Consider the following 22,729-nt stretch of genomic DNA (forward strand, 5'->3'; position numbering starts at 1 on the left):
TCCCTTATACCAGGGGTCTCAAACACGCGGCCAAATGTGGCCCGCAGGACACTAGTTTGAGGCCCCTGACTTGATATGAAAGTTTAATGTTAGTGCGGCAAATTTGATATGGATGCTGTATGGTATCATGTACCCAGAAAAAATTATTACGTTTGATTAATGTTCATGTTAAAGGTTAAATAACTGTTAATACTTATCCTCCCTATCCGTGTGGAAGTGGTAAGTTTTTGGCTTTTTAAGTTTAAAGGAAATAACTTGAAGGCTACCGTTTAGGTCGCTAGCTCTCTAGTTTGTGAGTTAGCATGTGTCTCAAGACCCTGCAGTTGCGCAATATGTTGTAAATAATTTTTCTGTTTTTAATGAATGTGTTTTTTTTTGGGGGGGGGGGACCTGATGCGGCCCAGCCTTGCCCAGACCCTAGCTCCAGTGGCCCCCAGGTAAATTGAGTTTAAGACCCCTGCCTTATACTATAGTTCATGAATGTGACACAGTGCCATGTTGGCAGGGATGAATCCTAATATTTATGTCGTCTGAATGTTTGTATGAATGTACGGTAGCGGGTGTGCTACCTGAGTAAAAGGTGACTTCCTGTGTGTGTGAGACATTGTCAAATTAAGCCACGCCCCCTGCTGATGGTATCAGGACAGACCGGCAAGGAAGAAAAGTCATAGAGAAACAAAGAGAAGAGAAAAATAAAATTACCGAGGGACGGTGGGGTGGGGGGGTGGATGGGCTGGGGTTGGGTACTTTGCGGTGCCGATTAGTGAAGTGGAATGAACAGATCTTCTATCAGCATGTGTCTTCCCTAAAGGGCTGGAGTGGGGAGGCGATGAAGGGAAAACAACAACAAGAAGAAAAGTTCGGTGAGGACGACTTTGAGCAGAGATCGTATAACGTCAGGGTCACGGAATAAGCCCCCCCCCCCCCCCCTCCCCCCTCTTGCATTGATTCCTGGTTAGATGATGAAGCAGCACATTTGTTTGGGATACTACCCCAAGAGTTTACTCCAAGTGTGATACTCTATGGTACATCAAGTACTAGCGCTGAGCAAAACTTCATTCATTCATTCATCTTCTACCGCTTATCCTCACGAGGGTCGCGGGGGTGCTGGAGCCTATCCCAGCTGTCTTCAGGCGAGAGGTGGGGTACACCCTGGATTGGTGGCCAGCCAATCACAGGGCACATATAGACAAACAACCATTCACACTCACATTCATACCTATGGACAATTTGGAGTCGCTAATTAATCCTAGCATGATTTTGGAATGTGGGAGGAAACCGGAGTACCCGGAGAAAACCCACGCATGCACGGGGAGAACATGCAAACTCCACACAGAGATGGCCGAGGGTGGGATTGAACTCAGGTCTCCTAGCTGTGAGGTCTGCGCGCTAACCACTGGGTTGCCGTGCAGCTCATATTCCAATTTATTTAGGCTAAATATTCATAGTTTTTCTCCACAAACTGAGTTTAGAGAAAATTCAAAGCCAAAATGTCAATTAAGAAGTCGGCCATCTTGGTTTTCACACGTATTAGACAGATGGGCGACGTGGGCGGGACATGGAAACAAACTTTGCCACTAAATAAGGTCAGATGTCCATCATCGTTGGTACTTATACAATAAAGACGACTTAGCGTCACCTAGTGGCAACCGAAAATGGAATGCCACTAGGATTTCCATCGTTCCCTGTGGGAAAAAAATGCCAGGAAGACCTGTCTGGGGTGAACCCCACTCTGGCCCCATGAGGACTAACAGATGGATGGGGTCTATCTTCCTCCTCCGCCCCGCCCTCTTCCATTTTTCTCCCGCAGTGCTCTCCTGTCTGTACTTGAGGACGTGAAGTTCTTTCACTTTCTTTTTCCCTTTCCGTGCTCTTCCCGCTGGCTAAATGGCGTCGGGGCTCGTGACGCGGCGATCAATATGGCACTCGCTCATCTTCAGGCACAACCGTGGATGCGTGGCGTGTTGCATGAACACACACACTCAAAGAGAAGATGCATAAGGGGAGACGGAGGGCGGGCGGGTGAGGGGGGGCTGGGGTTGCTATAGCAACAGTTCTCTTTCAGGTATATGGAGTGTAAGGAAATAGAATTTACCGTTTGACATATGCCGTGTTGTTTATGTCACTTCAGCGTCTCAAATGGTGTATCCGACACGTGGATGATACTTTGGTACTCTGGGAACTGGTGGACAGTTTTTTTTCAAAAATACAGTTATCAGGAATCCGGAAGAGACTATGAATGATGTGTACTATTCTGCACTGGTCACTCGATGTCGGTTATGAGACTCAGTGAGACACAGACTTGACACAAGCTTTGGGTTGGGCTCCTGTTGCGCCCGCAACCCACACTAAGCTAAAACGCAACGCTGAACCCCCGAGGTCACTTCCTGTCTGCTCACCACTCAGCTCCTTTTGAGAACATAATTCCAGCAACAAAGAAAAAACTTATTTATATGTATCTCCAATGGGTAATAGGAGTGTAAAGGTGCCTGTGGGGGTGTTATTTCATGTTTAGAGGGCTCTAATAAGCTCGTCAACAGGTTTTCTGTGCTCTAACTGCAGAAATATTCCACTTTATAAATACGGAAACATTCTTAGCGGAAATACTTGGCAATAAATGAGGGATTACTGTATTACATATACATATTTACGTATATATTTATAAAGGAATGCCGATTTATGGTGAAAGGGATGTGGAAAAAAACTGATGAATAAAGATTTGACCAAAAAATCATGAATGTGCAGGCATACACTCTACATATTTGTTTTAATATTTGTAAAAATATTTATAGAAATAAATTAAATAAATAAATACATTTTTTTTGGTCATAGAGTACGTATTTAAATATTTTTGGTTTTAAAAATGATGTATTATTTGGATTTTTCAAAAATATTATTCATTTTCATAAAATATAACATTTATGGGCCTGAGCGGTGCTTTATAAACAATATTTATAGTATGCATTTCTGTTTATTATTTGTAAAAAATATTTATAGAAATAAATGTTATAATGTATCATTTTTTGTCACAGAGTACGTATTTAAATATTTTTGTTTTTAAAAATGATGTATTTGGATTTTTCAAAAATATTATTCACTTATGGGCCTGAACGATGCTTTATAAACAATATTTATAGTACACATTTCTGTTTATTATTTGTAAAAATATTTAGAGAAATAAATGTTGTTATGTATAATTATTTTGTCATAGAATATGTATTTAAATATTTTTGGTTTTAAAAAATTACGTATTATTTGGATTTTTCAAAAATATTATTACATTTTCATAAAATATAACACTTATGGGCCTGAACGGTGCTTTATAAATAATATTTATAGTACACATTTCTGTTTATTATTTGTAAAAATATTTATAGAAATAAATGTTATAATGTATAATTTTTGTCATAGTGTACATATTTAAATATTTTTGGTTTTAAAAATGATGTATTATTTGGATTTTTCAAAAATATTATTCATTTTCATAAAATATAACATTTATGGGCCTGAACGGTGCTTTATAAATAATATTTATAGTACAGATTTCTGTTTATTATTCATAAAATATTTATAGAAATAAATGTTAGAATGTATATTTTTTTGTCACAGAGTACGTATTTAAATATTTTTGGTTTTTGAAAATGATGTATTATTTGGATTTTTCAAAAATATTATTCATTTTCATAAAATATAACATTTATGGGACTGAACGGTGCTTTATAAATAATATTTATAGTACAGATTTCTGTTTATTATTCATAAAATATTTATAGAAATAAATGTTAGAATGTATATTTTTTTGTCACAGAGTATGTATTTAAATATTTTTGGTTTTAAAAAATTATGTATTATTTGGATTTTTCAAAAATATTATTACATTTTCATAAAATATAACACTTATGGGCCTGAATGGTGCTTTATAAATAATATTTATAGTACACATTTCTGTTTATTATTTGTAAAAATATTTAGAGAAATAAATGTCATAATGTATAATTGTTTTGTCATAGAGTATGTATTTAAATATTTTTGGTTTTAAAAGTGATGTATTATTTGGATTTTTCAAAAATATTATTCATTTTCATAAAATATAACATCTATGGGCCTGAACGGTGCTTTATAAATAAAATTTATAGTACACATTTCTGTTTATTATTTGTAAATATATTTATAGAAATAAATGTTATAATGTATAATTGTTTTTTCATAGAGTATGTATTTAAATATTTTTGGTTTTAAAAATTATGTATTATTTGGATTTTTTTAATACTATTATATTTTCATAAAATATAACATTTATGGGCCTGAACGATGCTTTATAAATAATATTTATAGTACGTATTTCTGTTTATTATTATCACTTTTGTTAATAAAAAAGACAAAGTGGGTGACAATTGTCATACCTAAGAGGCTTATTTTTCACCACAGCCCCATCTGCTGGCTATTACAGGTCACCGCCTCACTTGGCCACACTGCATATTTATCCAGATCTGCACCAAAATGTGCCTCTATGGACCCATGTAGCAAATGTTCTAGCTGCCTGTGCACATTTACGGTGCGTTTGTTATCGTGTACATTGGTGCGTTGATGACAGAGGACATTAATGTGCAGTGAGAGAGCGCTGTGTGCACGCGTGTAAATAATGGAGGGAAAATGTGGGGGTGTGGAGGCTCGTGCTGTGACGATGCTGAGGCTGTGCGGAGCTCGTCTTACGTGTGCCACACCCCCTACTCTTTGAAAGTGGCGTCAATACAGCTTTCCAAAAAGCTTCTCTCATTCCATCCCTCCAGCATCGGGCGGGGCCGGAAATGCGAGAATGATCCAGTAATTCTCCATTATTTCTACATTTTAATTATTGTCTTAATAGGTGCAGTTGGAAATCGCGGCATAAATTGCTAATTCTAACTAGCTAATTAGCATAGAGCCAGTGCATTGTTTTGCAGTATATGCAGTACTGTACTAGAGAAGGTGATACTGTACTGTCATGGTTGGTTGGTTAATGAGCAAGGCAATCACCACATTACTCATTACTATGGCACACGTGCCGAGAACAATACCCAATATTGTTGGTGGGGGTAGTAGCATGCTTACATACAAACTAAAGTATCCCGTTCCGATGTGGTTTTTCATATTTATGCCGTTTGAATCACTCGAAAACTGAAAGAAAAGGGATATCCTAATGATAAGTCATTATTATGACATTAAAAGTTTAACTTATTGGTTAAAAATAAAAAAAATTATGAGATAAGAAAATTATAATTATGTGGAAAACCCACTAAATAAAGTCATAAATAATTATAAGAGTCATAATTATGAGATAAAACGATATAAAGTCATAAATATGACATGAGAAAGTGAGCATTATGAGATAAAAAGTCTGAATAAAAAATAAAGTCACGACTAAAAAGTAAAAAAAATGTGAGATAAAATTAGAAATCATAAGGTTGCAAAGTCATAATTATGTGATTAAAAAGTCAAAATTAGGAGATAAAATGTCACAATTAGGAGATAAAGAAGTCAGAACTATGATATGAAAAAGTCCTAATCATGAGATACAAGTCAAAATGATGAGATAAAAAGTCATAATTATGAACTAAAAATGTAAAACGATGCAATACCAACTGCATGTGCTGAGTGCCATGTGACCAAGGTCATGTGACCAAAACTCCAATGAAGAAGCTCATTGAAATACACCCGTATTGGTACTTGTCTTGTATATTTCTTAACTACCCTTTGAGTGTTAAGTGGCTGCGTGATGATTAAAGCCTTCTAAGATGACATGGTGAGACTGTTATATTTAGTAATGACTTCCTGTAATTTCCAAAGCGTTGACAAGCTTGCTCGTGATTGGCTCCTGCTAAAGAAAGAGCTACCGTTTCCCGACGGACTCGCGAGCTGCACTGTATTTAATCGATTAGTAGTAGTTCTGAAGTAACGGAGATGTCACGAGATTAGAATATTATCATAAATTAGCCGTACCAAGGTATGAGCCGTACAGTTTAATGTTTAAGAAAAAAGCAGCGGTTTAGACAGCAGAAATTACGGTATGTTCATGAAGGAGTCTTTTACTAATTCAATTACTTTTTTGTAAAAAAAAAAAAAAGGAATGACTTTTTTGTCATTTGACACTTGAGTTTTGATTCTTCTTCTCCCAAAACGGAGCAGCAGGTGAATGGATGACACGGCTGGAACATGACAACTACAGCACCATATAGTCAGCCGAGGACACATACTATAGTAGTTGTCTTCTAGTCATGAGTGGGTTAATGCTCCCAACACCTGGCAACCTCTCCGCATGCATGCAGGCAGGAACCAGGAAAAGCTCAGGTTACCAAAGACGGATCACGCCAAAGCTCCCTCACACACGGAGAGATCAATTTGGTTGACATAGCTGCCAAATGTTTGCCTTCCAGCCTGCGTGCATGCATGTTCCTTCTCACACAATAGGGGCAATAATATGATTATGGCTGAAGACCAACCCCACCCCCTTACACACACACACACACACAGGGTGCACACCCACACACATCTCCAAACAGGTGGCTCGGCGTCAGGGAAGCAACATTAGCGGGATGTTTTTCCACATGAAAGGTAGTAAGACATCGGACGGGATGCCTCTCCCTTGCAGCAGCATGCTATGCTAACACGCACGAGACTACAAACTGGAAAGGAAACACTTGAGGATGCGGATAAAAGCAAAGAGGAAGGCGTAGTATTTACCGTAGCTTAGGCGTCCTCTCCCTTTCCTTTCCTTCTCTGGGTGGGGAATTGTCCAACGGCTGCAGCATCAGCAGCAGCAGCATCAGTGGAAGCTCCGGGGCCTGCGTCTTTCTCCCTTCCCTCCCTCTCTCTCTCTCGCTCTCTCTTTTTTTTTCTCCGCCCCCTTTTCCACACACGCTCCCTTCCTTTAACACCCTTCCTCCATCCTTTCTTGCCTTGCTCTATTCCTCAATTCCCTCCCCTCCGTTGAATGACAATCAGCCGGCTCCAAAGCACCACAAGCATCAGTGCTCAGTGCAGGGCTTCTCTTTGCAAGCATGCAGCAAGAAAAAAAAAAAAGGGATGCAGCCTCCCTTTCTTTTCTTTCTTTTTCTCCCGCTCCCTTTCTCATTAGCTGGCAGCCTTTAGCCGTGACACTAACCGAGCATCATGGAGATTGATGCCACACTCGCGTTATTACTTAGGCACACAGGGCGTCCTCGGCTGACGACTGTCTGTGCTATTAATGAATAGGAAAGCACATATTGTTCACTGGCAAATTTAAACACAGCCTGAATAGCAAAATGACAGCCTGATAAGTGCTGTAAAAAATCAGTTAAATAGATTTAACAGCGCTGTAAATGTGGATTATGGAGCCATAACAATGTACTCCACTATGTTTACCTACTTTATGAATAAAGATTGTACACGGTGGATATCTGCACTTTCACAGGTTTTATTTTCTACACATTTTTCAATAAATCTACTTTTTTTCAGCCAAAAGCCCACAAAGTGCAAAAATTATAATAATAAATAGCAGGGATTTCCAATAATTATTGGCTCAATATCAGCATAAAAAATAACAAAAAAAAACTTCAATGATATTAGGAAAGCAGGAAGTGAACAAATGTAACAGTTACTGATTGTAAAAGTACCAGATGGAGGGGTAGGATTTAATAAGCTTTGCTTCTTCCTACTCCTTTTGGACATGTGGAACTGTGAACTGATTATGGGATGCATTCAATTGTAATCTGATGCATGTTCAAATGAAATAAAACCATTACCATTACAAAATGCAATATCGGTTGATATCAGGATTCGATTATTTTTCCCGATCATGAAAACTGATGCTGTAAATATGCTGTAAATGTGCTGAACATATGCGTTCAGTCCACCACAGGAGATATGTCATGTTACATATCGGAGTTGGACAATATCAGTATAACGGAAATCCTTAATTATATTAATCCCTAATAAATAGAAATATAAATACCACTAAAATGTACAGCATGCATGTACCACTGTTTTTTTTTTAATGTTTATGTCTTTAGGTGTCAGTGATAATGTTTTTTTTATCAAGCGGAGAAATTTCCCACTTGGCTCGGCCATCTTTGAACGCACCATAGTTTCTGTGAGGTACAAAAGTGAAAGTTCCAACTATAACTGTTCATCCATCATGACATTGCCATTCATTCATTCATTTTCTACCACTTATCCTCACGAGGGTCGCGGGGGCTGGAGCCTATCCCAGCTGTCTTCGGGTGAGAGGCGGGGCACATATCACAGGGCACATATAGACAAACAACCATTCACACTCACATTCATACCTATGGACAATTTGGAGTCGCTAATTAACCTAGCATGTTTTGGAATGTGGGAGGAAACCGGAGTACCCGGAGAAAACCCACACATGCACGGGGAGAACATGCAAACTCCACACAGAGATGGCCGAGGGTGGAAGCAAACTCCGGTCTCCTAGCTGTGTGGCCTGCGCGCTAACCACTCAACCGCGGTGCAGCCCCATTGCCATTCACGGCCACACAAATTTGAAGAGGTCGCAGTAAAGACAACCCACTCACCCCGGTTGGTAATGATTTATAAATGTCTGACAATAAAGGTCAAATGTACAGCATTCATGTACCACAGTTTGTGGTACAGTTTGAAAATGTCTTTATGTAGCACTGATAAAGTTTTTTTTCATCAAGGGATTTCCTTTTTTTGTAAAGGTGACTATAGGGGTGTTATTTCATGGCTAGAGGGCTCTAATCATGTGAGGGGTGAGATTTCCCATTTTTAAGGCACCATAGTTGCATTTTAGCAAAAGTGAAACTCATATATATAACTTCTATGCTTCAACCCCGACTGTACCCCGCCTCTTCCCGACGTCAGCTGGGATAGGCTCCAGCATACCCCCACGACACTAGTGAGGATAAGCGGTCTAGAAAATGGATGGATGGACCTCTACTCGATGCACTCAGGGCGGCACAAATTTGAGGATTTTTCATCAGAAAATATGTAGATATAGTATAGATGTTTTTTTAATTTTTGGCCCCAAGTTGTAAACAATGTAATAATATGTGTACAGGTAAAATATACAGCATGCATGTATCACTGTTTAAAAAAAGGCCATCATTTTTACATGTTTATGTTTTCATGCGTCACTGATAATGTTTTTTCACCAAGCGGTGAGATTTCATTGAATGCACCGTAGTTGCCATGAGGCAGAATAGTGAAAGTTATATATCACTTCTACTGTGAATCCATACGTTTGTCAATAACGACATTATAATTTATATAAATATATATAACATGTATAAACATTATTTATTGTTTTTCCTCTGATAAAATGCCGTTTTGTCCACAGTAAAGACGTGTCATGGGCCCTAAGTCAGAAGTAAAATGTACAGCATACATGTACCACTGTTAAAAAACACACACATTTTTTTTACATTTATGTCTTTATGTGTCTTTATGTGTTTTTTTTGTCAAGCATTGAGATTTCCCACTTTGCTCAGTGGTCATTGAACACACCATAGTTGTTATTCACGCAATCAAACTCACGTACAACTTCTACACTTTTACATCTGTTCATCGACCATGACATCAACAGTCATGGCTGCACTAATTTGAGAATTTTTGGCCCATAAAAATATTTACTATATCATTTTAATATATTTTATTTTTTTATATATTTTATTAATTTTTTTATTGTTTTTCCTTGGCCCGGTAATTATTTTTTCAGTAATAATTTATAAATATATGATAACACCGGAAAAATTTACACATTGCTCAGCGGTCCTCGAACACACCGTAGTTGCTGTTTGCAGAAAAGTGAAACTTATATACAACTTCTACGCTTCTATTCATATCATCCATAATGACATCAGTACAACCGTCTGCACAAATTTGAGAATTTTAGGCCCATAAGTATATTTAAAATGTAATTTTAATATGTATTTTCATTAATTTTTAAAATATTTTTTCCTCGGAAATAGGCATTCAACAATTTTGACATGTTTATGTCTTAATGCTTCACTGATGAAGTTTTTTCGTCCAGCGGTAAGATTTCCCACTTGGCTCGGTGGTCCTTGAAGGCAACATGTGAGATGCAAAAGTTTGTAGGTTTGCAAAACTTCTACACTGTGACTTTGAGTCATTCATGTTCATTGATGTCAATATAGAAAATAAATAGATAGATACATAGATATAGATATAGATATAGATATAGATATAGATATAGATATAGATATAGATATAGATATAGATATAGATATAGATATAGATATAGATATAGATATATTAGTTTTTCACAGTTTCAAGCTAAACTGAAAAGCCATGTGATGACTTCCTCAGTTTGCTGCGATGACTTTAACACTTTGGAGCTCTCAGTGTCAACATGGCCAACTTGCTATCACACTGCCTACGCCGCCTTGTCGCAGTGACTAATTGCATCATATTGACATCAACGTCCGTGTGTGCGGAAGAATGTGTGAGTGCGGACGTATCACGCTGCTCGCGTCCCTAAAGTAGCATCATCCAACTAATAGGATTTTACCTGAATCCGTGAGGAATATGTTTTGACATTTGAAACATATTTAGACACTTTCCTTCACATTCACTTTGTGTGTGTGTGTGTCAGCTCCTCCATAGAGAAAAAAAAAAGAAAAAAAATTATATCAATATATATATATATATATATACGTATAGTCCAGAAAATATATACATTAAGTGTAAAACAAAATTATATAAAACTTACTTATACAACAATAGGTCAAATTGGCTTAATGGAGTACTTTTCGATTCATTTATTAAGTATACCAAAATCTATTTATTTATTATCTAATTATTATCTAATTATAATCTAATTATTTATGTCATCTGCATTTATATATTTCTTGTTACTTTAATTAATTTATGGTAAGTGTATTTTAAATAATAACCTTAATTAGAGCTATTTTATTTTACATATTGTTACATATTATATATTTTGTATTTTGGTATGTATTTTCCTTTTTTGTTTATTTATCAACTTGTTTTAACTTGAATTATTTTATGGTAAGTGTATTTTAAATAATAACCTTAATTAGAGCCATTTTATTTTACATATTTTTTTTAGAGTTTTTTTTATTGATGGATTTTTACTTGAAATCTCGGTTGTTTTTGTATTTTGGTATGTATTTTCCTTTTTTGTTTATTTATTAACTTGTTTTAACTTGAATTATTTTTGTATTCAATATCAAAACATATGAACTTTTTTTTCTCCATACAGTATTATTTTTAATATTTAACTTTAATTTCAGTTATTTGATTTCAGATGTTTATTGGTTGATTTGATTTGTATTGATTTATGTTTTATATTTTACTTTCTTTTGTTGTCTTTAGTAATTGTGTATTTTAAATTGTCTCGAGAATCCATTTCATTTTAGATATGTATTTAGATATATTTCATATATATTTATTATGTTTAATATGTTACTATCTATTTTATTGTGTTTATAGGTTTTAAGTGTATTGTTACATATATGATATAACCATCAAAATGGTGATATATAATAAGAAATAAACACAACATGGTTCAAGACTCTTCATCCTTGTATTTAGCAAACATCAACTGCTTGTATTGTTTCTTGAATTGGCTCATCGTTGTGCATTGTTTGATTTCCTTACTCAATCCATTCCATAGTTTGATTCCACATACTGAAATGCTATGGCTAGCATAACGTAGTCCTAGCATAGAAGTGTTTCATATTTAGTTCTTCCCTGAGATCATATTTCTCCTCTCTTGTAGAAAAATATTGGATGACATTTTTAGCTAATTGTTTAGCTGCTTGAAAATTAACTATATCGGCAAATTCGAATATTTGTGATATGTTGTATATTTTTAATATGGGCTTTCCAGCTTATTTTTTCATCTCTTATGATGAGTAAATATATTTTCTACTGGTAGCAAACAGCATGATTTTAGGGTAATTATTATCAAACCGTGGTTTTCATATGACCGTTTCATCTCTGACATTTCTAATGATTTCAAGTTGAACAGATATGATCCCAGTATTGACCCCTGGGGTACTCCACACGTAATATTTCAACATGCAGACATGTGTTCTCCTAGCTTTACTGTCAGCTAAGTAGCTTTTGACCCAGTTTGGAACTAATACTACTGCGGTTGCACACTTCCTGTGATCTATAGCATTAGTGATTTCCTCTGTAATTTCAATCAGTGGCATGGAGGTAGAAATGTTAGCTCTGTATCCATACTGACTTTCTGATAGTAAGTCATTTGTATTTATAAATGTATCCAACCTCTTGTTGAATAGCTTCTCGATCATTTTAGAGAATTGCGGTAATAAGGACACTGGTCGATAGTTTGTAAATTGGTATTTGTCTCAGTTTTAAAAAATTGGAACTAATTTAGCTCTTTTCACTTTGTGGGGGAATCTTCCAGTCTGAAATGATAAATTGCCGATGTACGTCACCGGTTCTACAATCTTGTTGATTACCGTTTTTATAGTGGCCATTTTGATTCCATTACAATCAGCTGATGTTTTTGCTTTGCAATTAGTTTGAGACCAACATTAACAAAGTAGTTGTTGAACTTTTCAATTATGTCATTCATATTATCAGGATAAGTGTTTTAAACTATGAAATAATTAGTGTAGTCTTCTCGTTACTTTTTCTAATAATAATGTCAAGTTATTTAGGACTTACCCTAAACCTGATAAGACCGAGAAGATTGCAGAGGATGCTTCTCCAGTAGATTTTTATAGTTCATATTCATGTAGAGGGTGGCACGGTGGACGAGTGGTTAGCGTGCAGACCTCACAGCTAGAAGACCAGGGTTCAATTCCACCCTTGGCCATCTCTGTGTGGAGTTTGCATGTTCTCCCCGTGCATGCGTGGGTTTTCTCCGGGTACTCCGGTTTCCTCCCACATTACAAAAACATGCTAGGTTAATTGGTGACTCCAAATTGTCCATAGGTATGAATGTGAGTGTGAATGGTTGTTTGTCTATATGTGCCCTGTGATTGGCTGGCCACCAGTCCAGGGTGTACCCCGCCTCTCGCCAGCTGATAGAAGACAGCTGGGATAGGCTCCAGAGCCCCCCGTGACCCTCGTGAGGAAAAGCGGTAGAAAATGAATGAATGAATATTCATGTAGACGTTTGTACCTTTCAGCTTCCTTCCCTGTGTCAGTATGGCAATCTTGAATTTTCTGATTATGAAATTGACGATGGCGACGTCTGCCATATAGTGGGATGTTTGTCGTCATTGATTAGACGGTTTTCACTCCCAGAACAACCTATATCAGCTGTACACTGTGGTTGCCGTGGTGATGTTGTGCAGGGGTGCGGTGGAGACAGCTGTGGCCTTTTAGCAGCAGAAGCCGCCGCACACAAAACACGGAAGGTCACCCCGTGCACCACCAGGGTACCTTCCTCCAACTGTCCATCACTGATTGTTTCCAGGCAACCGGTCCGAAGGCTCTGTTCTCTTTTTTTTTTCCAGGAAACGTTCTATCTTCGGTGTTTCCTTGACATTTATAACAAGATGATACATGACAGTCAAGAGATACAGCGGATAATTGCCGTACACAAAGAAGCCCGCAAGCTATGCCTGCTGCTGCAGCTTCTCTCTGGAGTAGCTTTAACTCTTAATTCCAATAAACATGGTCTGCAACAGCCCTCAGAAAGTACTGGATGTGAAACGGTACTGTGAAAAGTGACTTTGGCACCACCCAGTGGCAGCTACTACCAGCTAACCCCCATGGTTATTTATATCTGCTGGGGGGCCATTTGCTGTTTTCTACTGGCCCGTGGAACATTGTAAAAATGTAATTCACAAGAAGACTTTTTTTTTTAAATAGCAGTAAAAGTGCTAAAACTCAACAGAAATTTGACAGAATAGGTCAAAATTTTAAGAGAAAAAGTTGTAACAAGAAAAGGTCATAATTTCACAAAAATAATATTGATTATGAGGAAAAATAACATCATTTTATACCGCATAAGTTTTTTAAAGTATTATGACAATATTATGAAAAACAATGAATAAAGTATTGTATTTGGTGGGGGAGGGGGGTGCAGAAAAAGTGAAAAAGTTATAACATGATGAGAATAAAGTCAAAATATTATGGGAACAAAGTAAATAAATTACCAGATACGTAGATGCCAAATAAAACTTCCAAAAAGAAAGCTGAAATAGTTGGAAAATAAATATTTAAAAAAACAGCTGAAAAAAAGCAAGTTTAAGATAATAAACTTCTAATATTATAGGAAAAATAAAGTCACTTTAGTGGCATAGATTTGGAATATTAAAAACAATGTCATAATATGATGATTATTGTACATTTTGGGAATTTTGGTTGGGGAAAATGTCATAATATTATGGAAATAAAGTCATAATTACCAGAAGAAAAGTTACAACAACAAAGTTGAAATAGGTGGGAGGAAAGAAAACAGCAAAAAATTGAAATAATGTTACAATTTTAGGACAATAAAGTAAGGATTTTAAGAGAAAGAAGTAGTAGAATACAAGAGAAAAAAGGGAATTTAATAATAAACTTGTAATATCATTAAAATAATATCGTTTTAACGTAAAGTTTTTTTCAAAAGTCAGAATATTATGAAACCAATAAAATATAATTGTAAATATTGGAAAATAGGGTTAAAGAAAAAGTCAAAATATTATGGCAATAAAGTCATATTATTACAAAAACAAAATATAAGAAAGTTTACATATTTTGGGGGGAAACCAATAGAAGAAAAATGGGTAAAAAAAAAGACCAAAGACTGAAGTTGGTACTAATAATAAGTTTTTCACTTGTATGACAACGGTGAGATGCAGTTTTTCCTGAGATACTGTACAGTATAGTAGATAGTAGATAGTAGATAGTAGATAGTAGATAGTAGATAGTAGATAGTAGATAGTAGATAGTAGATAGTAGATAGTAGATAGTAGATAGTAGATAGTAGATAGTAGATAGTAGATAGTAGATAGTAGATAGTAGATAGTAGACAGTAGACAGTAGATAGTAGATAGTAGATAGTAGATAGTAGATAGTAGATAGTAGATAGTAGATAGTAGATAGTAGATAGTAGATAGTAGATTGTAGATAGTAGACAGTAGATAGTAGATAGAATGTATCCATACATACTATAAACATGTGTACATGCAGAGAGATGAGAAGCCCCAAAACAGCTTCAGAATACAAATTGAAATAAGATGTACTTTTACCAGTTTGCGGTACTGCTGCTTCTCTTGGCGTAGGGCGGCCACTTCCTGTCTCAAAACTCGATTTCTCTCGTCTAGGAGGCGAAAGCGGCTCACATTTTGATGAGATGAAGCCTCCAGTTTTGACTGAAAGACAGGAGATACACATGAAAACCAACACAGGGTACATTTCGTTCCAAGACCGCCGCTAATTGATTCACCCGGGAAAGTATGTTTTAGTTTTAGGCCCTAAATGTGCCTCACACACTTATTGAACACATTTCAAGTATAAAAAGTACAGCTACTCACCACTAACACGTGATAATGTAAGATAATCCATGCTAGCAGGCTAGAAGGCTAGAAGGCTAGCAGGCTAGAAGGCTAGCAGGCTAGCAGGCTAGAAGGCTAGCAGGCTAGCGAAGGTGTTTCTCCAAGTGAGCCTCCAATCACTGCTTGCCTGCGAGCATTCCACTAACAAGTCACCATCTTAAAGTAGCTTAACTGTTGAAGCTAGTGCTAAGGTAGCCAAACATCTCACAGGACATACACGTAACTATGGAGCGTTCAAGGGCTGACAAATAAAGTGGGAAATCTGTGTTCACACAGATTTGTTGTTGATGTAATCATGAATTTCTCTTAAATGTTGTTAGAGTTGTAATATTATTTCATAATGTTACAAGAAAGAAAGTCATATAAAAATTGTAAAAGTACAACAACAGAGTTGGGTTTTCTCCGGGTACTCCGGTTTCCTCCCACATTCCAAAAACATGCTAGGTTAATTGGTGACTCCAAATTGTCCATAGGTATGAATGTTAGTGTGGATGGTTGTTTGTCTATATGTGCCCTGTGATTGGCTGGCCACCAGTCCAGGGTGTACCCCGCCTCTCGCCCGAAGACAGCTGGGATAGGCTCCAGCACCCCCGCGGAAAAAGCGGTAGAAAATGAATGAATGAATGAAGTGTACCTATGGACAATTTGGAGTGGCCAATTAACCTAGCATGTTTTTGGAATGTGGGAGGAAACCGGAGTGGAAGTAACATTAGATAAGACAAAATTTCCACAAAAGTGAGACAAGAATATATTCCTTTGTCGGTACAATTGCCTATGCTTCCACTGGATGTCAGGTATGGTTATTGTAGTTACAGTGTGTGTGTGTGTGTGTGTGATGCCAAGCCTGCAGTCAGCCCCAGGCATCCCCTGGGCTAAATCAGATTTGTGACTAGCGGCCATTGAAATAGATCGCCATACCGCCATCTGGTGAATGAACGCCACACTCGCATCACAGCTGCCCTGCTGGCAACAGTAGACCTGGAAATAAATTCAACTGGAGCCAATGGAGCCTTTCCATTCTTAGAAGATCCTCTCTCTTGCTACTCCTTATTTTAGCCACAGCAACGACAGCTAAAGACAGCGGTGATGCAACGCCTACCTTTTAAAGGCTGTCCCCAAACGACTCTCCTCCCTTTCCCCCGTCACGTCCGAATCTGGCACATGATGGAGGTCCGTCCGCCTGTTTGCATGCGTGAGCCTCTCTCTGCTAATCTGCGGCATTAATGGCGGGCCGAGTGTGAGCGAAAGCTGGCGGCAAGTCAGCGTGAGCCGAGACACTCGCGGCGGCTCGGTGCCACCGTCACACGCGGGGGGACGTTCCCTCAGCCGCTTCTCCTGGCGGGAGTCGTTATTAACGCTTTCCTCTGGCTGCTCCCTTATCTCGTTGCAGTTGACGTCGGCTTCAGCGAGCATGTGCACTTGTTGGTTGACATGGACGGTTTGTCGACATAAGCGGTCTTCTACGTACATGCTAGACCAGGGGTCTCAAACACGCGGCCCGCGGGCCAAATGTGCCCGCAGGACACAAGTTTGAGGCCCCCGCCTTGATATGAAAGTTTAATGTTAGTGCGGCCCGCGCAAGTTTGATATGGATGCTGTATGGTATCATGTACCCAGAAAAAATTATTACGTTTGATTAATGTTCATGTTAAAGGTTAAATAACTGTTAATAGTTATCCTCCCTATCTGTGTGGAAGTGGTAAGTTTTTGGTTATTTAAGTTTAAAGGAAATAACTTGAAGGCTACCGTTTAGGTCGCTAGCTCTCTAGTGTGCGAGTTAGCATGTGTCTCAAGACCCTGCAGTTGCGCAATATGTTGTAAATAAAAAGTATAAATGTGACTATAGTCGTGTTTTGTCATGTCTACAGGGCTCTAATAATGCTTTGTTCATTTTAATATGAAAAAAAATAATTTGTCTACCCACCAACTATATGTGGTTTCTTAAGTTTTTATTATTTGCCGTTTTATTATTATTATTATATTTATTTATTTATTACTGATTGATCTTTATTCTTGATTTGTTTATTTATTTTTCATCTTATTTTGTGTAGAAAAACAAAAATTAAGATATTTGAGAACAGTGGAATGTTTTATCAGAGCTTTTCTTGTAGAAAATTGGAACAAAAGTAAAGTTGATTCATTTTTCTGTTTTTAATAAATGCGTTTTTTTGTTTTTTTTTTGGAAAACCTGATGCGGCCCAGCCTCGCCCAGTCCCTAGCTCCAGTGGCCCCCAAGTAAATTGAGTTTGAGACCCCTGCCTTAAGGCCTCTGCTATCCAACATTGAAACGTAAGAAATAAATGTTAAAAGGTAAGGCACGTAACCTTTTGCCTTCATCAAATACCACAAGTAGAGTACCTGTTGGTAATAGCCAAAAACATAAACACTATGAACAGCGGCGTGGACGTGAAGGGGCGTGAGATCATAACATTTGCACTTTTGCTAAATATCACCCTACACGAGTCCTGAAATATTGGTCAGCCAAACAAGGAGTTCATTTGTTGACGCACCCAAAGAGCCATGCCTGTGATCGTATTGTGGCCGACACTCGGGGGCATGTCGGGTGTCCTGGGACGCCTCACATGTCGGCTCCGAAAGATACGTTTCTGTCTCTGATTCATTTTGTTGCGGACAGCTGAAGTGTTTTTCTGTGGGTCACATCGGGGTCACCAATGTGGACAAAACCACGCCCCCAAGCCGACATCCAACTTGGAGAGGGACGCCCCCACACAGAGAATCTAAACAAAGTCCAGATTGTTGTTGAATAAAATCATCATGGCAGCGTTGAGGAGAGAGGACAGAAGGAAAGGAGGACACTATAAAGTGTGCGTGAGCGAAAAGAGAAAAAGCAGCAACAGCAGCAGCAGCAACGTACACTCTGTTCCACTCTGTTGCCTAGCAACGCACACTCGCCGCCTGTTCCCTTCCTTCCTCCCTCCCTTCCTTGCTCGCTTGCTCTAGACGCATTATCTTCAGGCGTGACACGGAGCCGTGTAAGAGTCAGGGATTTTACGGAGCAGATGGAGGCCTGGAAATACGGCCCTTTAAGTCGGGAAAATGCCAAAGTGCCAAGAGTCATTACATAGTCAAGCCGGAACGTTAGCCTCAACTTTGGATGTACGGGCGGGGGGGTCAGTATCTTTAATATCGCATCACCTTGTATTATTACCACTAACAAACAATGGCCTATTTACTAACTAATTGGCTACCTGCAGTATAGTATACGTATATAAAATAAAATAAAATAAAATAAAATAAAATAAAATAAAATAAAATAAAATAAAATAAAATAAAATAAAATAAAATAAAATAAAATAAAATAAAATAAAATAAAATAAAATAAAATAAAATAAAATAAAATAAAATAAAATAAAAACACTATGGGAATTAAAAACATTCATTCATTTTCTACCACTTATCCTATATAATATAGTATACTTCTAGCACTGCTGTACTACCTTGGCCTTGCTGTGTACGTGCTGATGGTTCCTGGCATTGATCGTAGTCAGCTGTCTCTGGATCCACTGCAACTCCATCTGAGAGTGTCTCAGCAGCTCCTCCACATTAGCACCAGACGTGTGATCCCGCATTATCACCTGACACAATGCACATAACACCACCCAAAATACACACACACACATACATGAGTCATCATGAAAAAGGCGTCATCACCAACAATCTGCAGGCACATACTGTAGTAATACTGTACTGTATATACTGCATATACAGTATATTTAATGTATTGTTGCATTGTAAGTGAATGCATTATGTTGGATCAGTAGCAGTCTGCAATACTGGTAAAGTCCAGCAGAGGGTACTGTGGTGGCTTTTTTTATTTTTTATTATTATTATTATTTTTTACAAAGCAATGATTCACTGGGCCAAGTGGTTAGCACGCAGGCCTCACAGCTAAGAGACCTGAGTTCAAGTCCCCCCTCGGCCATCTCTGTGTGGAGTTTGCATGTTCTCCCCGTGCATGCGTGGGTTTTCTCCGGGTACTCCGGTTTCCTCCCACATTACAAAAACATGCTAGGTTAATTAGTGACTCCAAATTGTCCATATGTATGAATGTGAGTGTGAATGGTTGTTTGTCTATATGTGCCCTGTGATTGGCTGGCCACCAGTCCAGGCTCCAGCACCCCCTGCGACTCTTGGGAGGATAAGCGGTAGAAAATGAATGAATGAATTTTTTATTCCCATAGTGTTTTGTTTTAATTTAATTTAATTTAATTTAATTTAATTTAATTTAATTTAATTTAATTTAATTTAATTTAATTTAATTTAATTTAATTTAATTTAATTTAATTTAATTTAATTTAATTTAATTTAATTTGATTTGATTTGATTTGATTTGATTTGATTTGATTTGATTTGATTTGATTTAATTTGATTTAATTTGATTTAATTTGATTTAATTTGATTTAATTTGATTTAATTTTATTTTATTTTATTTGATTTAATTTTATTTTATTTTATTTTATTTTATTTTATTTTATTTTATTTTATTTTATTTTATTTTATTTTATTTTATTTTATTTTATTTTATTTTATTTTATTTTATTTTATTTTATTTTTTAATTCATTTGTTTACAAATCTCATACAACTTTAAATATATTTCATATCTGAACTCTATGCTACTGAAATCATAATATTACAAGTTCATTGTAAATTTTGGATTTTTTCCTTAATAAGAATTATGTTTTTTTGTTGATATTTTGACTTTATTCTCATAAAAATACAGCAGTTTTTTTCCAACTATTTTGACTTCCTTTTTGTAAATATATTTTCGTATTTCTAAATTTATTCCCATAAATTGGTAATCGCAATCTATATTTCCAAAATGTATGAAATATATTAATTGTCTTGTTTCTCATAATATTACAACTTTGTATTTTTTCTTTAATTTTTCAACTTTATTTTCCACTAAAATGAAAAAAATGTCGCTTAAAATATTAAGTCATTATTCTCACATAATCAATTAAAATGTTTGTCCTTTTCCTTTTTTCCTTTCAATGTATTCTGGTAAAATTAATACAGATTTACATATTTTTGCTGTGTTTAAAAAAAAAAAAACAGCCGCCATGTGGAATTGGCCCCCAAGCCACACTGAATATTCTCCTGCCCTGTTGGGTTGACTTTTTCAACTTTTAATTCAACATTTTTACATGGCTGCTTGTTGCTAGGCAAACATAAGCCATAACAATTCATATACCCTTTGTTATTCTCTGACAAAATCTTACATTTAGAAGACGTGTCAACAAACTTATCAGGTTGATATGAGGGAATCATGACATGATACCGACAAATCCGGTAACATTTAAAATAGCAAATTTATAGATGATGTGGTCTTGCTGATCCGGTTTCCTCCCACATTCCAAAAACATGCTAGGTTAATTGGTGACTCCAAATTGTCCATAGGTATGAATGTGAGTGTGAATGGTTGTTTGTCTATATGTGCCCTGTGATTGGCTGGCCACCAGTCCAGGGTGTACCCCGCCTCTCGCCCGAAGACAGCTGGGATAGGCTCCAGCACCCCCGCGACCCTCATGAGGAAAAAGCGGTAGAAAATGAATGAATGAATAATAAAAAAATACTAATTTTGCAAGAATAAAATCAAAATTCTAAGACAAAAAAAATTGAGGAAAAATAATGTCTTGAATAAATATTTATGAATGAATATTTCACATGCTAATTGTACACAATCTCACCCAATTAACAAACTAAAAATACAAAAAAATCAGAAATGCAATACCCGTACCTCAAATTGAAGTAATAACTATTTTACATTCAAGGTGAATTTATTTTTCTGATTTATGGTAGCCGTGCTCCCTCAGCATGCCCCTGTAATGCCTACCTCTGCCTGTACGCCCACGATCGCCAAGGAAACACAAACGTTTATAATTACCTGATGAAGTGGTCACACAAAACGTCTTTTTGCTGACTTGTCATACTGGGGGTGCCGGGGGGGGCACAGCCTTGGCTGCCTCGTATACTGTAAGAATAACACAAAACGTATATGAATTGTTATACCTTATGTTTGCCTGGCAACAAGCAGCCATGCAAAAATGTTGAATTAAAAGTTGAAAAAGTCAACCCAACAAGTAAAATACAGTAATTGTAGTAGTATTCAGATAGTAGCAGTTGTAGTAGTTGCTTAAATTAGGGCAGCAGAATATTCAGTGTGGCCCGGACGGATGTTTTTTGTTTGGTTTTTTTTAAACACAGCAAAAATATTTAAATCTGTATTAATTTTACCAAAATACATTGAAAATATTAAAAGGAAAAATGACAAAATATTTTAATTGATTATGTGAGAATAATTACCTAATATTTTGAGGGAAAATTATAAAATTTGAGTGGAATATAAAGTTGAAAAGTTAAAGAAAAAATACAAAGTTGTGATATTATGAGAAACAAGACAATTAATATATTAATATATTTTGGAAATTTAGATTGCGGTTACCAATTTATGGGAATAAATTCAGAAATATGGGAAGATATTTACAAAAAGGAAGTCAAAATAGTTGGAAAAATACTGCTGTATTTTTATGTATGTATTTGCTATTATGCTATATTATGCTGTATTTTATAAAGTCAAAATATCACCAAAAAAATGTAATTCTTATTAAGGAAAAAATCCCAAATTTACAATGAACTTGTAATATTATGATTTCAGTAGCATAGAGTTCAGATATGAAATATATTTTAAGTTGTATGAGATTTGTAAACAAATGAAGTAAAAACACTTAGGGAATAAAAAAAAAATCCTCACAAGGGTCGCGGGGGTGCTGGAGCCTATCCCAGCTGTATTTCGGGCGAGAGGCGGGGTACACCCTGGACTGGTGGCCAGCCAATCACAGGGCACATATAGACAAACAACCATTCACACTCACATTCATATTCATACACTCACAATTTGGAGTCGCTAATTAACCTAGCATGTTTTATTAATAATAAGGAAAATGTATTTAAAGGTGAAATATTTTGGAAAAAAAGAGCAAAGAGTAAATATGACATTAATAGTATATATATATTTTTTTTTTAATAGAAATATACAGTATATAACTTGATGTTGGCCATCGCTGGAAAAACTTCGCTTTAAACTTCATTCCAAGACTCCTCGTGTTGACCTGAAACCAGGTATTACTTCCTATATACTGCATATAAAGTACAACAATGTACAAACAAAACACACGTCACGTAGCCAGTAAAC

The 22,729-nt window shown here is 36.5% G+C and overlaps 1 protein-coding gene across 6 annotated transcripts in view; it reads right to left on the minus strand.

The window, feature by feature from the left end:
* LOC131106979 (RIMS-binding protein 2) overlaps positions 1–22,729 on the minus strand; it is a 68,519-nt gene that overhangs the window by 45,666 nt on the left and 124 nt on the right. For 5 of the 6 annotated variants that reach the window (XM_078799031.1, XM_078799030.1, XM_078799028.1 and 2 more), the window contains exons 1-2: positions 18,974–19,815; positions 15,210–15,332 (exon numbers count right to left, since the gene is read on the minus strand). In XM_078799031.1, the coding sequence (XP_078655157.1) occupies positions 15,210–15,332; positions 18,974–19,156 (306 nt within the window). In that variant the 5' untranslated portion in view covers positions 19,157–19,815. Of the gene's footprint in view, positions 1–15,209; positions 15,333–18,973; positions 19,816–21,421; positions 21,509–22,729 lie in introns of those variants that run through there. The other variant, XM_078799029.1, reaches the window with a different exon arrangement.

Source organism: Doryrhamphus excisus, linkage group LG19, assembly GCF_037039965.1.
Source record: "Doryrhamphus excisus strain RoL-2023G ecotype Guam linkage group LG19, RoL_Dexc_Guam_v1.1, whole genome shotgun sequence".
NCBI lineage: Eukaryota > Metazoa > Chordata > Actinopteri > Syngnathiformes > Syngnathidae > Doryrhamphus > Doryrhamphus excisus.